At 36.4% G+C, this 14,377-nt stretch overlaps 1 protein-coding gene across 15 annotated transcripts in view; it reads right to left on the bottom strand.

The window, feature by feature from the left end:
- ROBO2 (roundabout guidance receptor 2) overlaps positions 1-14,377 on the bottom strand; it is a 666,758-nt gene that overhangs the window by 168,327 nt on the left and 484,054 nt on the right. For all 15 annotated transcript variants that reach the window (XM_055567819.1, XM_055567812.1, XM_055567814.1 and 12 more), the window contains one exon: positions 3,789-3,927. In XM_055567819.1, the coding sequence (XP_055423794.1) occupies positions 3,789-3,927 (139 nt within the window). The remainder of the gene's footprint in view (positions 1-3,788; positions 3,928-14,377) is intronic.

Below are 14,377 nucleotides of genomic sequence, written 5' to 3'. Positions count from 1 at the left end.
CAATTAACATTTTAATTGCTTAGACAGTAAAGACAGTAAAGAATCCTCAGACAGTAAAGAATCCTCCTGCAATGCAGGAGAGCTGGGTTTGATCCTTCGGTTGGGAAGAATCCCTGGAGAAAGGAATGGCTACCCACTCCAGTATTCTTACCTGGAGAATTCCATTGACAGATGAGGCTGGTGGGCTATAGTCCATGGGTCCCAAAGAATCAAATGTGACTGAGCAACAAATGCTTTGACACTTTTCACTACTTACATAAAATGAAGGGTCCTTCCAACTGTCTTTTTGTCATATGGAAAATGTCCAGATAAATAACTTTTCCCTGGTTGGGTATCAAGGTTATTGTTATACATGGGGATTACTATTAACCAACCTCACTGAAATATTAAAGCAAAAATTGTCTTTAGTATAACTCATCAATGGTAAACTGTAATTTCATTAATGATAGTTACTGAGAAAGGTCAGAAATTTAGGGCTAAATCAAAGAAAGAGGTACACGGGTACTACTTTATTTTCACAGCAAAGAAAAAAAACTACTCTGTTAATTCATCTCTGGTTACTGAAAGGTTGGTACAGATATCTTTGTCTGTGTTGAAAGTTTAAATAGCTATTATAGCATTTCATAAATTTAAACTTGAACTGAAAAGCTTTTCTTGTCTCCAAAAGAAAAATAGTCACATATTACTTACATAGTAATTACAGGCTATGCAGCTGCCCTACAAAGCTTTACTATAAATGTTTTAAGCATGAACTACTACATAAACCTCATTCAAATTACATTAAATGTTAAGCCAAAGAAATGTCATCCTCCACACCACTCCACACAATTGCTTACACAAGAACAATGGCCATCTCCCTAGTCTGAGACCTAAATAATGTAATAGAATCAATGTTGTTGATTTAGGTTATGGGTGGTTAAAAGTCATTACTGTTATTTGTCACCAAGTAAAGAGGTCTCCTTCCCCCTCATTAAGCAAAAGTGAAGCTTATGCTAATGCATACAAAGCTAAGAATGAATAAGCTTCTTTGAAATACCATTTAAAGATTGAGATTTCAAGAAAAATTACACGGCTTCTATCATGATAAAAATACTGACCTCAATTTCTACATTGCACTGATCCTTGCTTTAAGCCTTTCTAACATACAATTTTAAAGCTTACACAGCATTTCCATTTGCCTAATACTTTAAAAATATTTAGCTGGTCACACAAAGGACTGTAGTCATCTCATGCCAGTAATAGAAGAATATAGAGTACAAACCTACAAACTGTTTCAAGGGAAGTTAGTAGAGGTATCATTTCAAAAATTTCAACTTTGCCTTTAGAGGTTTTTATATCAGATGTTCATGAAATGCAGCTTTAATGCTGTTATTTGATTTACATGTATCATTTTGAGCTCTGAAACAAATGAATAGGGCCAGATTTGGAGAATATTGTGGCAAATACAGTTGTCAGGTTTACGACCTAACACCTAGAGCAATCTGGGAATAAATCAAACTGGGCTTAAGCTATATTTTCACTGAATTCAAACATATAGACCCATTAAAATGTAATACACCCTTACAACTTTCTATTTTTTCAACTTTTGTCTATAGGATCCTATTTAATGATTAAAAATATCAAGATCACCAGGGATGTAATGTGAATATTATGTAAACCTTGGTAATCATATGACAAAAGTAGCAATCTTTGTAGCTTTCTTCCTAAAGTCCCAGAAAGCCAGTCTAATTATGAGAAAACACTTGACACATCCAGGTTTGGAAACATTCTTAGGACACCTGGCCAGAACAGCTTAAGGTCATAAAACAAGAAGAGACTGAGAACCTGTCATACAACAGAGGAGACTGGGAAAACGTGACAACTTAAGACAATATCCTATAACATCCAACCAAAGTACCCCAGATAGGATCCTGGAGGAAAAGGAAGGCTGGTGAAATCAAAATCATGTATCACTCTCATTATCATGTATCTGCATTTGTCTATTATGAGTTACACATCTTTCACAGTTGTTTAAGATAACCATATGGGGATTTTCTGAACTATCTCTTTGAATTTTCTCTGTGAATCCAAAATTATCCCTAAATGAGAGATTTTGTATGGACAAGCTCTTTATTTCTAGTAATTGAAAATTAATCTTTGTTTATGCTCATTTTACAATATTATTAATCTCTTAGTCTTACATCAACATTTTAAAATTATACACAAAGTACCGTCAAATTTGTGGAAAGTTAGAGTATCTGTAGAAAATGGACTCCAGCAACTCAAATTCATCAATCACCTCTACTTGCTTTTCAACAGGCTTCTCCAATGGGAAAGTTTGAGGAGCTTCACGTGCAACAAACCTCTCCTAGCAGCATCCCTTTAAAACTAGATATCTGACTGTGCTCTGCTTAGTCGCTCAGTCGTGTCCAATCCCATGGACTGTAGCTCACCAGGCTCCTCTGTCCATGGGATTCTCCAGGCAAGAATACTGGAGTGGATTGCCGCACCCTCTCCAGGCGATCTTCCCTACCCAGGGATCAAACCCAGGTCTCCCACATTGCAGGCAGATTCTTTACCACCTGAGCCACCAGGGAAGGCCTAGTGTCAGGAAGATATCTGACAGCAAAATGAAAAATGAAACATAGAGTCTATTTCTCTACTATTTATGCTGAAAGCTAAGCAAATTAAAATTTTCAATTGTCTCATTCCTATAGTAGATTGCAAAGGAACCTCTCACTATTTAAAATGTTTGGTCCATTTCAAGTCAGTGCTGTTGATGATGTGATTTTAGAAAGTAGAATGTCATAGACCTAGGGATATATAAAATTGAGATTTTAAAATGAATGTATACATTCAGGAAAGAAACAATAGCAGTGCCAGTGAAAGCACAAAAAAAAGGCAATTTCTTTTCTGTGAAAGTGTTTATACTCAGACAGTTGAATGAAACCTAATTTCTTTTTTTAGGAAAGAAAATTAGCAAAAAAGCAGGATATGAAATGTTTTGCAGATCATGATTGTAGTAGGTGTGATGCCTGTAGTTTCAGAAGACAGGACTAGGAAGAAGGCCAAACAAATTTATGGCTAAACTCACTTGTTACATAAGAATTAAAAAACTTGGCTGATTTATTTGATCATAAAAGGCAAGGTCCTGGGAGAATTTAGACTACAAAAATGTTTTATATTATCTTCAGAAAAGATTACAAACATTTCTGGGCTTATCATCGAGAGACGAAGAGACTGGGTTTTGTGATAAAAAGAACAGAAAAGAGTTGGAAGAGTTCTCCTTGAAGAGATGACAAATAAGAAAGTGACAGGGCGTCCTTAAATGAAAATTCCCTCTGTACCTAGTGATATGCCTTTTCATTCTTGTATTGAATGAGATGTCTGTCTTATCACAGACCCTACAATCCACTATACCCAGCAGCTTTCTGTAGCTTCGGCAACAGAGCAGTAGTTGAAGGATATAGTTGGGGTGGGCGGGTCGTTAGGAATTCAGCAGGGATATAATGGGAGACCTGGATAGGGCCACGAGAGAGAGAGTTCTTCAGGAATCCTTGATAGTTGGGGATAGCGGATGGAGTGAAGGGTCAGGCATTTTTGTGAAAATTCAATGAAAGAGTAACATCAAAAGCCTAGATGACTTCAGTATATAAAAGAGCAGATACTTGGCTTGCAAATGTAAAAGTCATGTGTGAAAATAATACACCAAAATATAAGAGTGTTTGGTGGTACAACTAATGCTGTCTTTTTCTTTCTAATTATTCAATGGTCATCTAACAATTTTCCATACATAACGACATTCTTACCTTCCTCTCGGCAAGTCTGCATCATCCTTTTTCCACCGCACAGTTGGCTGAGGATCTCCCTGGACCTGACAACGGAACTCTACAGCTTCTTCCTCCAGTACCACTTGGTTAATTGGCCTCCTGAGAAATGTGGGTCGTTCTTAGGGAAGAAAAAAAAAAGTAAAATGAAATGAATGTTGTCCATATTTTAAGTGCATTATGAAAAAAGCATAAAAAACATGTGGTTTATTTTTGGCACATAAGTACCTAATCTTATAGCCCAACTGTCTTGATAAGGCTTCATGGAACCTATTAACGTAACTGTATAAAATGAAATATTCTGGAACACATAAATAGCTACGGTTTGTATATAAATCCATACTATCGGCTGGAAAATAAAATTGATTCTTCTGTGAATTTCTGAGCTAAATCATGTGGGTCTTGTCATAAAAATCTGAACATTGAATCCCACAGAAAAAAAGAAAAGAGATGAAAAAGATTATTTTCATCTATTACAATGGCTCAGAGTGGGAAAACTGAAAGTTGAAACCAGTGGAAATATAAAAAGCAAACAAATATTAATATTCCATCAACAATGTTAGAGAAAACAAAAGAGTTGTGTTCTCAACATAAGCATATATTTCCTAAATTTTTTTACTAAGGTCATCCATTTGATAAGGACCTAATACTTCCATGGGCTTCCCTGGTGGCTCAGAGGGTAAAGCGTCCACCTGCAATATAGGAGACCTGGGTTCGATCCCTGGGCCAGGAAGATCCCCGGGATAAGGAAATGGCAACCCACTCTAGTACTTTTGCCTGAAGAATCCCATGGTTGGAGGAGCCTGGTAGGCTAGAGTCCACGGGGTCTCAGAGTTGGACACAACTAAGCAACTTCACACTTACAACACTTAACACTTCCACGAATGTTTTCACTTCATATGTGGAAAACTGTCTACTTGGTTTTTTTGTATGTCTGAAAAAAAATCTGTCAAACTAATTTTTCTTAAATAAAAAACCAATATCATTAGTAATTATTGTAAACTATTTACTGTCATACATAATTTTCTAAGGCTACTTCTAATTTTTCTCCTACATGCTCCAGATATTTGTCCATTTTTAAAAACGTAATATATGCTTGCTTATTTCTCTAATCTGATTTACTGTTTCTGTTCTTCAGTCTTTTGCTGTTAATCTGTACCTAGCACTGTTAATTTGGATTCTAGCACTCATCTAAATAAAGCATGGACAAAAATAAATCCCTATCTATAAGAATATCACTACTGAAGAGAAGTATAAAACAAAATGTAGATTTATGTATCTAAAAATATGTCAATACTTTGTCTAGTTTCCTTTGTTTTTTAAAATAACCTGATACAGAGAAAATTACCATTTAATTTTTTACTGGCCCAGGTCTCTCATTCATAGGCAAATATAATACAGCTACTTATTGAAGTAGAAAAAGAGGTCAAGTAAAAGAAAAGTGAAATCCATAGGGAGTGGACACAATTTGTCTGACCATATGGCCATATTTAGTGTCTTAGAACTTTAGTTTCAAACCCAATTTAAAAATGTGAATACAGTGGGATAAAAATTGAAACATATTCAGCAAGAAATCTTAAAGAAAAATACAACACATCAAATAACATATGTTGAGTATAGACTGGATGTATATGATTTTATTGACTAAATTTAGACCCATATTTATAAAACAAATGTGTAAACTACAAAAGGATATTTTATTGCAATAAAGTCAACCATTATTGGTATTCAAAAGGAAGACAACTTCACCCCGCCACAGTGAAGTAGACAGTAGTGATCAATTTCTTTAAACACAGACCTGCACATACTCAAGTATTTGTACACTGGGGTCCCAAATTCCCAAGACATAAAACAAGGCTCATGGGACTTTATCATGAAGCGCTTTTAAATGCAGGATTTAGAAATAATCTAAAACACTTGGGGGAAAGTTTGCTTCAAAAGATTTTAGGTGGTCAGAATCAATTAACTGTAAGTGTGCCCTGCTGACAGCAGAAGAAATCTGCAAGTTGGATAGAATTACTTAGTGTTATCCTTAGACGACTGACCACTATATGCACCAGTCAAGTATTTTAGTTCTGGCATAGTTAATATTGTTATTAACAATATTAAAAACAATATTGTTAAAACAATATTGTCAAAAACAATAGCTATTGTTTTGGCAGTATATAATAGGCAATAGGATCAGTATCTTCTTTTGAAAGTGGAATATTAATAGAAAAAAAAAAGAGTTGGCATAGAAAGTAGGATTGACTTTTTTTTCACTATCACTTAGGGATATTCAGTCAGTTCATTTAAAAGCTGTAACAACCCAATATTAAAGGAGAGCCAGGGTACTGTAGATATCACTAATGATTGAGAAATCATTAATTTCCTCCTGGCTCCTTCCGATTTTAAAGGGGGAGTTGTCCTAAAACTTGGCATATGATGAGCAAACTAAGAGAGGTCTTTCCTTCATTCACCCTTCATTCAGTGTGTGTTAATGCAACTTCCCCTATGCCAGACTTTGAGTGTGGTAGCTGGTGAAGAGCCAGCAGCTTGGTTGCAACAGAAAAGTGGAGAGAGATGAAGTTACTTAGTTGGTAAATGGCAAGACTCTGACAGGCCTTGTATGCCATGTCAAAGAATGTGAGTTCTGCACTTTAGGCAATAGAGAGATGTTGAAACATTTAAAGTAAGGAAGCATCATTTCTAATAACCATGTGAAAAGGATCATGTTGACAGATCTGTGGGAGATGAATTAGAAGAGAATACAAAACAGTGAAGGTTAAAATATTTATTGTAATAAATTATTTCAGTTTAGAACTGACACAGTGGTTCAAGGGATGTGGAAAAGGCATAGAATGAAGAGATACCAGAAATGGGTGATCAATCAGATGTGGAAGGAAAAGTTTAGGAAGATTCTCAAATATCCATTTAGCACAATGCAACAAAATGGCAGGTAAGGTATGGATCCATGAATGTTTAGATCTTTTTATCTCAGAAATGGTGAGATGTGAAGAAAGATGTGAAAGATGAGGGAAAAATGGACCCCTCAACACTTAAGCCATTGTTAGCCTTCTGTTGCTTGAAGTCAAATGCATTCTTAATTAATATGGTAAACATATACTATTTATAGAGAAAATAAATATGCTCACATGTATAGACATAGAGAACCTGTTGGATTAAAACTTCTAAATAAAGAAGGAATCATAAGAAACTTCTCATGAATGATGAAGACATTATATCAGAAAATAAATGCAAAAATTACTTTTTTAAAGTAATATACTAAAGTCACGCCTATTACAATCTGTAACAAAAAGGACACGCTGACTTTAGTGATCAAAAAGAAAAAGAAGGAAAGTGTAAGTTTTGGAGAAGAACCAAAATACTCATTACTTGCAGACATTCCACAATACAAATAATACAGAACAGTAACTTTGATCATAGATAACTGTGACAAAAGATAAGAACCACAGAAAATCATGGCAGCAATGCTGCCAGTATTGCAAATTTGGGGATTTTAGTATAAACTGTGGCAAATTCATATGTTGAGATATTAATGCTATCTATTTATCTACCTCTCTAACATGGAAAATTTTCATGGCATGATGCTGACTACAAAATAAATTTCATAAGAATATATAGATTAGTTCCATTAAAATACACATGGATATTTTCAGCAAAATTTTTATATGCTTCCATTAACATGCTACCAGTCATGAAATTCGGAGAAGGCAATGGCACCCCACTCCAGTACTCCTCCCTGGAAAATCCCATGGACAGAGGAACCTGGTGGGCTGCTGTCTATGGGGTCGCAGAGTCGGACACGACTGAGCGACTTCACTTTCACTTTTCACTTTCATGCACTGGAGAAGGAAATGGCAACCCACTCCAGGGTTCTTGCCTGGAGAATCCCAGGGACGGGGGAGCCTCATGGGCTGCCGTCTAAGGGGTCACACAGAGTCGGACACGACTGAAGCGACTTAGCAGCAGCAGTAGCAGCAGTCATGAAACTGCAACATGTGAGTATAATCAATTCAAACAACAAACTTTACATTAAACTTGTCACAAAAATAAACTTGTCTCTTTGTTCAGGGTATACCATTAAGGTCCTTGAGGACTTTTTTGGTTACCATACTTGTTGTAAGTCCCACTGTTTTGTATGGAGATACATGGAAGCACATGATTTATAATTTCAAGAAGGAAGAAAGGGGATTTCCTGCTGATGTTCTGATGAACTCAGAAGGGGTGGCGAACTTTGCAATGAACGTAATTCTTTTCTGCCCTCAAGTAGAGTTTAGTTGCCTAGCAACTAGATAACCAAAGAACAGCATTTAGCATAGAATTTTTGGAAGTCTAGCATTGTTTATAGTGGGAAATGCAATTCAATTCATTAAAAAAAGGGGGGGGGCAATGCAAAGAATCAGCAATCAATTCAGTTCAATTCAGTCACTCACTCGTGGCCGACTCTTTGCGACCCCATGGACTGCAGCACATCAGGCCTCCCGGTCCATCACCAACTCCTGGAGCTTGTTCAAACTCGTGTCCATTGAGTCGGTGATGCCATCCAACCTTCTCATCCTGTGTCATCCCCTTCTCCTCCAGCCTACAATCTTTCTCAGCATCAGGGTCTTTTCTAATGAGTCAGTTCTTCACATCAGGTGGCCAATGTATTGGAATTTCAGCTTCAGCATCAGTCCTTCCAATGAATATTCAGGACTGATTTCCTTTAGGATGGACTGGTTGGATCTCCTTGCTGTCCAAGGAACTCTCAAGAGTCTTCTCCAACACAACAGTTCAAAAGCATCAATTCTTCAGCATTCAGCTTTCTTTATAGCCCAACTCTCACATCCATACATGACTAATGGAAAAACAATAGCTTTGACTATATGGACCTTTGTCAGCTAAGTAATGTCTCTGCTTTTTAACACTAGGTTTGTCAGAGCTTTTCTTCCAAGAAGCAAGTGTCTTTTAATTTCATGGCGGCAGTTACCATCTGCAGTGATTTTGGAGCCCCCCAAAATAAAGTCTGTCGCTGTTTCCATTGTTTCCCCATTTATTTTCCATGGAGTCATGTGACCAGATGCCATGATCTTAGTTTTCTGAATGTTGAGTTTTAAGCCAACTTTTTCACTCTGTTCTTTCACTTTCATCAGGAGGCTCTTTAGTTCCTCTTTACTTTCTGCCATAAGGGTGGTGTCATCTGCATATCTGAGGTTATTGATATTTCTCCCAGCAATCTTGATTCCAGCTTGTACTTCATCCAGCCTGGCATTTTGCATGACATATTGTCACAAAAGTTAAATAAGCAGGATGACAATACACAGCCTTGACGTACTCCTTTCCCTGTTTGGAACCAGTCTGTTGTTCCATGTCCAGTTCTAACTATTGCTTCTTGACCTGCATACAGATTTCTCAGGAGGCAGGTAAGGTGACCCAGTATTACCATGTCTTTAAGAATTTTCCAGAGTTTGTTGTGATCCACACAGTCAAAGGCTTTGGCTTAGTCAATAAAGCAGAGGTAGATGTTTTCTGGAACTCTCTTGATTTTTCCAGGATCCAACAGATTTTGGCAATTTGATCTCTGGTTCCTCTGTATTTTCTAAATCCAGCTTGAACATCTGGAAGTTCTTGGTTCACATACTGTTGAGACCTGGCTTGGAGAATTTTGAGCATTACTTTGCTAGCATGTGAGATGAATGCAATTGTGCAGTAGCTTGAACATTCTTTGGCATTGTCTTTATTTGGGATTGGAATGAAAACTGACCTTTTCCAGTCCTGTGGCCACTGATGACTTTTCCAAATTTGCTGGTATATTGAGCGAGCACTTAAACAGCACCACCTTTTAGGACTTCAAATAGCTCAGCTGGAATTCCATCACCTCCACTAGTTTTGTTTGTAATGATGCTTCCTAAGGCCCATCTAACTTCAGATTCCAGGATGTCTGGCTCTAGGTGAGTGATCACACCATTGTGGTTATCTAGATCATTAAGATATTGTTCTGCATCGTTCTTCTATGTATCCCTGCCACCTTTTCTTAATATCTTCTGCTTCTGTTAGGTCCGTACTGTTTCTGTCCTTTATTGTGCCCATTAACACAAAGAATAACCCAGAAGAATGTCATCTGCATATACATGGCACGTTAGAAAAGGTTTATACCTGAGTATATTGAGGGTGTGCCTTACAACAAAGGAACATTGAAATTTACCAATTCGTTGGAATTTGGTCACAACTTTAAAAAAAGACTGTTCTGAGAATTTCGATAGTACCTTTTGTGACAATTATCTCTAAATTGTGTTATTTGTTGTATCAATTGTTTTCTGCTCTTTATACTAAGTTCACTTTTATTTTGTAATTTTAACTGCCTACAAAGAACAGCATGTTAAAAACTGTAGTTTTGCTTACCATTTATTTAAATGGAAAGAACTGTTTTCAGTTTCCTTAACTAGGCTTTATTTCTAGAAAATTTAAGACTCAAACACGAATATTAAAGACTAAAGAAGTTGTACAGGTAGAAATGTATTTTAAATGCTTTGCCTTTGCAAGTTCTACTGTTATCATATGCCCAACACAAAGTCATAGCTCTTTCAGACACACATTACAAAAACTACAAGGAGTTATCTTGGAGTTTTGTGTCAAAATCATTTGCAAATAAATGTATTTAGAAGGAATAGAAAGTAAAATGATAAGAGAAACATCAGGTTGATAACTGACCTCATTCAATACTCATTAATACCCCATGAAATTTGTATTCTATGAAGATCTGAACTAAAATAAATATACATGAAAAATCTTGAACTACTGTCTAACAAGCAAACCTAATTTAACACATGTCAGAATAAGGTCAATGATTTTTCCATATTATCACCTTATGTCTGATCACATATTGAAACATAGGGGGAGAAATCTCAAGGGCTATTTGCTGACTGCTTATCAATTAGATTAGAGTCCCTCTGAATGGCTTGATTCCTAATTATACAGCCATAGAGTGATCAGAGACAATGTCTTTGCCAATGCAATTAACTTTTTTTTATGTTAGATTAACTGGATTTGATTCACCTGCATAACTTGCTTACAAGGTTAATCTCTCTTGAGACAGTAGTATTGTTTGGCACTGTGGTACTATGTAAAGTACAGCTCTCAAGTAGTCAGGTCAATTTAGTAACAAACTGGCATTGTGGAAAAATCCAACTTTGTATGCAACTGTAATAAAATCAAACACCAAGTCTCCTTGTAGTTACGTCAATAATATTCAAAAAGCAAAGATTCAATTTAACCCCCAAATCATAAATCTGAAATGTGGTTGCATAATATAGCTAAAGTTTCTTACTTACACGCTACATTGAAGGAAATTAAGTGCCCAGAGAATTTCTCTTTTCAACTGTATTCAGTCAGTGAATAGGACTATAAAATTGGCAAAGGCTGTGCTGTGACAGCTATTACTAGGACAACCTTAACAATTTAAAAATGAGCTCTGTTTGACATTATAAAAGCAGCATTATGACAGTAATTAGATAGGTAGGGTCCTTCAAGTTCTCTAAGACTAAAGCTATGCAGTAAAAGCACATGAGACCTAACCACTGCTTGTAAATCTTATCTCAACTTCAGCTGACCCAAGAGGATCCACCACCCAGTTGTGCCCATTAAAGGAGGAAGTCAGAAAGCTAGTCCTAGTGTTATTTAAATAGGTATGTATGAGGGGCAGGGGGTAGGAGAGCCATTGAATGTGAATTACTGTGCCCTTCCAAAACAGACTGGATGATAACGATCAGTCTGCCTGACTGTGATTAAATAAATCCTGGCTGCACTAATTTCTTTTCTTGCCAAGAATTTTCTTTGTCTGAGAGAAACCATCCTGTGAAGCAAAAACAAACACAGGTAAATGTTCTCAGAGGGAAAAAATAAATGCCTTTCTCACCATGTTTTAGAGGGAATGTTTCATGTTATTGCTCATACAAAAGTCATGGTGGGAGCAGGTGACCTGTCTATTCATTTTTCTACTCTATTTAAACATTTAGAGCTTGGCACATAGTAGGTGTTCAAGAGATATTTGTTAAATAAGTGAACAAATAAATATTTTGTTGTTTTAAGGTTTGTAAGTTAATATTATTTAAAAGAACTAGATTTTATCTTTAGCAATTATATTGATTTCGATAACACCTTATGTTTTGAATTCTTAAATGAAGGGCACACATTATCAATAAAGCATAGATATATCCTAAGGTACATTATGAGAAGATTTTATTCAGAAAAGAATATTAGTAAAATCCTGAAATGCAAGAGAAGTTAAAAATCCATGAAATAAGAACAAGATGCTCTAAATAAGAAATAATTCAGAAAAAGAGCTAGGAGATTTAACATCTAATTAATGAATTTATGCTTGATGGAAAAATAGAACAAAAAAAAAATGAACCGTGTATTTCCCTGAGTTGTTTGAATGCAGCATTTTTAGATAAGATGCTCACTAAGTGTCTAACTCAGAGAAGGCGATGGCACCCCACTCCAGTACTCTTGCCTGGACAATCCCATGGACAGAGGAGCCTGGTGGGCTGCAGTCCATGGGGTCACTAAGAGTCGGACACGACTGAGCGACTTCACTTTCACTTTTCACTTTCATGTATTGGAGAAGGAAATGGCAACCCACTTCAGTGTTCTTGCTTGGAGAATCCCAGGGACGGGGGAGCCTGGTGGGCTGCCGTTTATGGGGTCGCACAGAGTCGGACACGACTGAAGCGACTTAGCAGTGGCAGCAGCAAGTGTCTAACTAGTAAGAGAAAAAAGTGCCAAACCGAGGCATGGTATTGAAACATTTCAGAACCATGGGATAAAGACAAAGTACTGAGTAAAGCTGAAAGAAAAAGAAAAGAAAAATGATCACATAGGAATCAAAAGTACAGTAGACTTCTCAAGAGTAACACTGGAAACAAAATGATAGTTAAGTGACAACTTTAATATTCTAAGCAAAAATATTTTTTAAAACTGGAATTCTATAACCAGCCAAAGTATCCATTGTTTTGGATAGAATAGAGACAGTTCGATCTGTAACATGCTGTAGGCTTCGGTCAAGGAGAAATCTGGAGAAAAATACTGTTCTGAATACAAGAGTTAAGTAAGAAAAAAATACAAATATGGGATGCAGGAAACAGGGAATCCAGCAGCAGAGGAAAGGGGAGATGAATGTCAGAATGAAGTTTCTGGGGTAGATCTAAATAGCATCCACCCTGGTTGGACAGAGTAGAAAGTCTAAGGCCTCCAGAAAGGGTGCAACAAGAGTGGACTTAATAGCTAAATAGAATTTAGAGAAATCTTTTGTTTTAGTTTCAAGAATTCGTGACAGGTATAGGTAAACACAAGTAAAAGGAAAAATGGACTTATTATAAACACATTATTGATAGGGGAGATTTTTGCATCATCTACCACCTCTGGCATTAATATGTCTATGGTCAATAATGTGTTAATTGAAAGAAGATCGAATATAAGGCTAGAAAAGTAATGCTATTATAACAGCATAACACTTAGCTCACAGTCCTTATTTACAATATTATAACTTAAGTCATTGATATTAATATAATCAATGTTTCCGAAGTCAATATACTGAAAGGACAAAAAGAGGGTGAGTGCTGGTGAGATATTGGGGAACAAGGTATCAGTAGGCCAAATCATCATCTTCCAAAATAAGAAGTCAAAATAATGTATAAAACTGCAGAATATGCACAAAGAAATATGAGAGCAATCCAGAAGAAAAAGTAAAACAGGCTTATAGAAATGTTCAAAGATGAGGATTGTGTGTGTGTCTACATGAGGACATGTGTGTTGGGAGGAGGGGGCAAGACATCATTTCATTTTAAGATTGTAATACTTCTAATATCTATAAGAAATGTAGCATATAAAATCATTTTTAAGTATTATTTCTTTAAACATTAAAAAATCATTGGGAAAATTTTTCTTATTTTTTGGTTGTTTTTAAATGACAGTTAAATTCACCATAATGGATATCTCAAACTACCCATAATTGGAAATTTAATTATATACTTCAACTCGTTTTTTTTTTTTTTTTTTTTTTTGTCTTCAGGAGCTCTAGAAGTTAATTAACATATGTAAATTGCTAGAAAGTATTTTTTATGAAGACATCATGGCTTATCAGGTGCTTCGGTGGTAAATCTGCCTACCAAGCAGGAGACGCAGGTTCAATTCCTGGGCTGGGAAGGTGCCCTGGAGAAGGAATTGGCAATCTACTCCAGTATTCTTACCTGGGAAACCCCACAGAAAAAGGAGCCTGCAGGGCTACAGTCCATGGGGTCAGAAAAGTGTTGGACATGACTTAGCAACTAAACAGCAGCAGCAGGCTGTGTTAAAGAGTTTAGTGTCCTTCTACATTAGGATGCCTTCATGCCTACTTCTAATTTTTACATCTGGTACTGCCACTTAACTAGGATGTTATTTTCTAGTCAGCAAATATTAAAGAAGAACAAACACCATAAAAGAGCGGCCGAGAGGAGATACCCCATGTCCAAGGTCAGAGAAAGCCCAGTAAGATGGTAGATGCTGGAGCGGCTGGGAGGAGATATCCCACATCCAAGGGCAAAGGAGAA

The sequence above is a fragment of the Bubalus kerabau genome, chromosome 2 (assembly GCF_029407905.1).
Source record: "Bubalus kerabau isolate K-KA32 ecotype Philippines breed swamp buffalo chromosome 2, PCC_UOA_SB_1v2, whole genome shotgun sequence".
NCBI lineage: Eukaryota > Metazoa > Chordata > Mammalia > Artiodactyla > Bovidae > Bubalus > Bubalus kerabau.
Note: the sequence above shows the minus strand (reverse complement) of the source record. Positions and strands in the feature narration are given on the sequence as shown.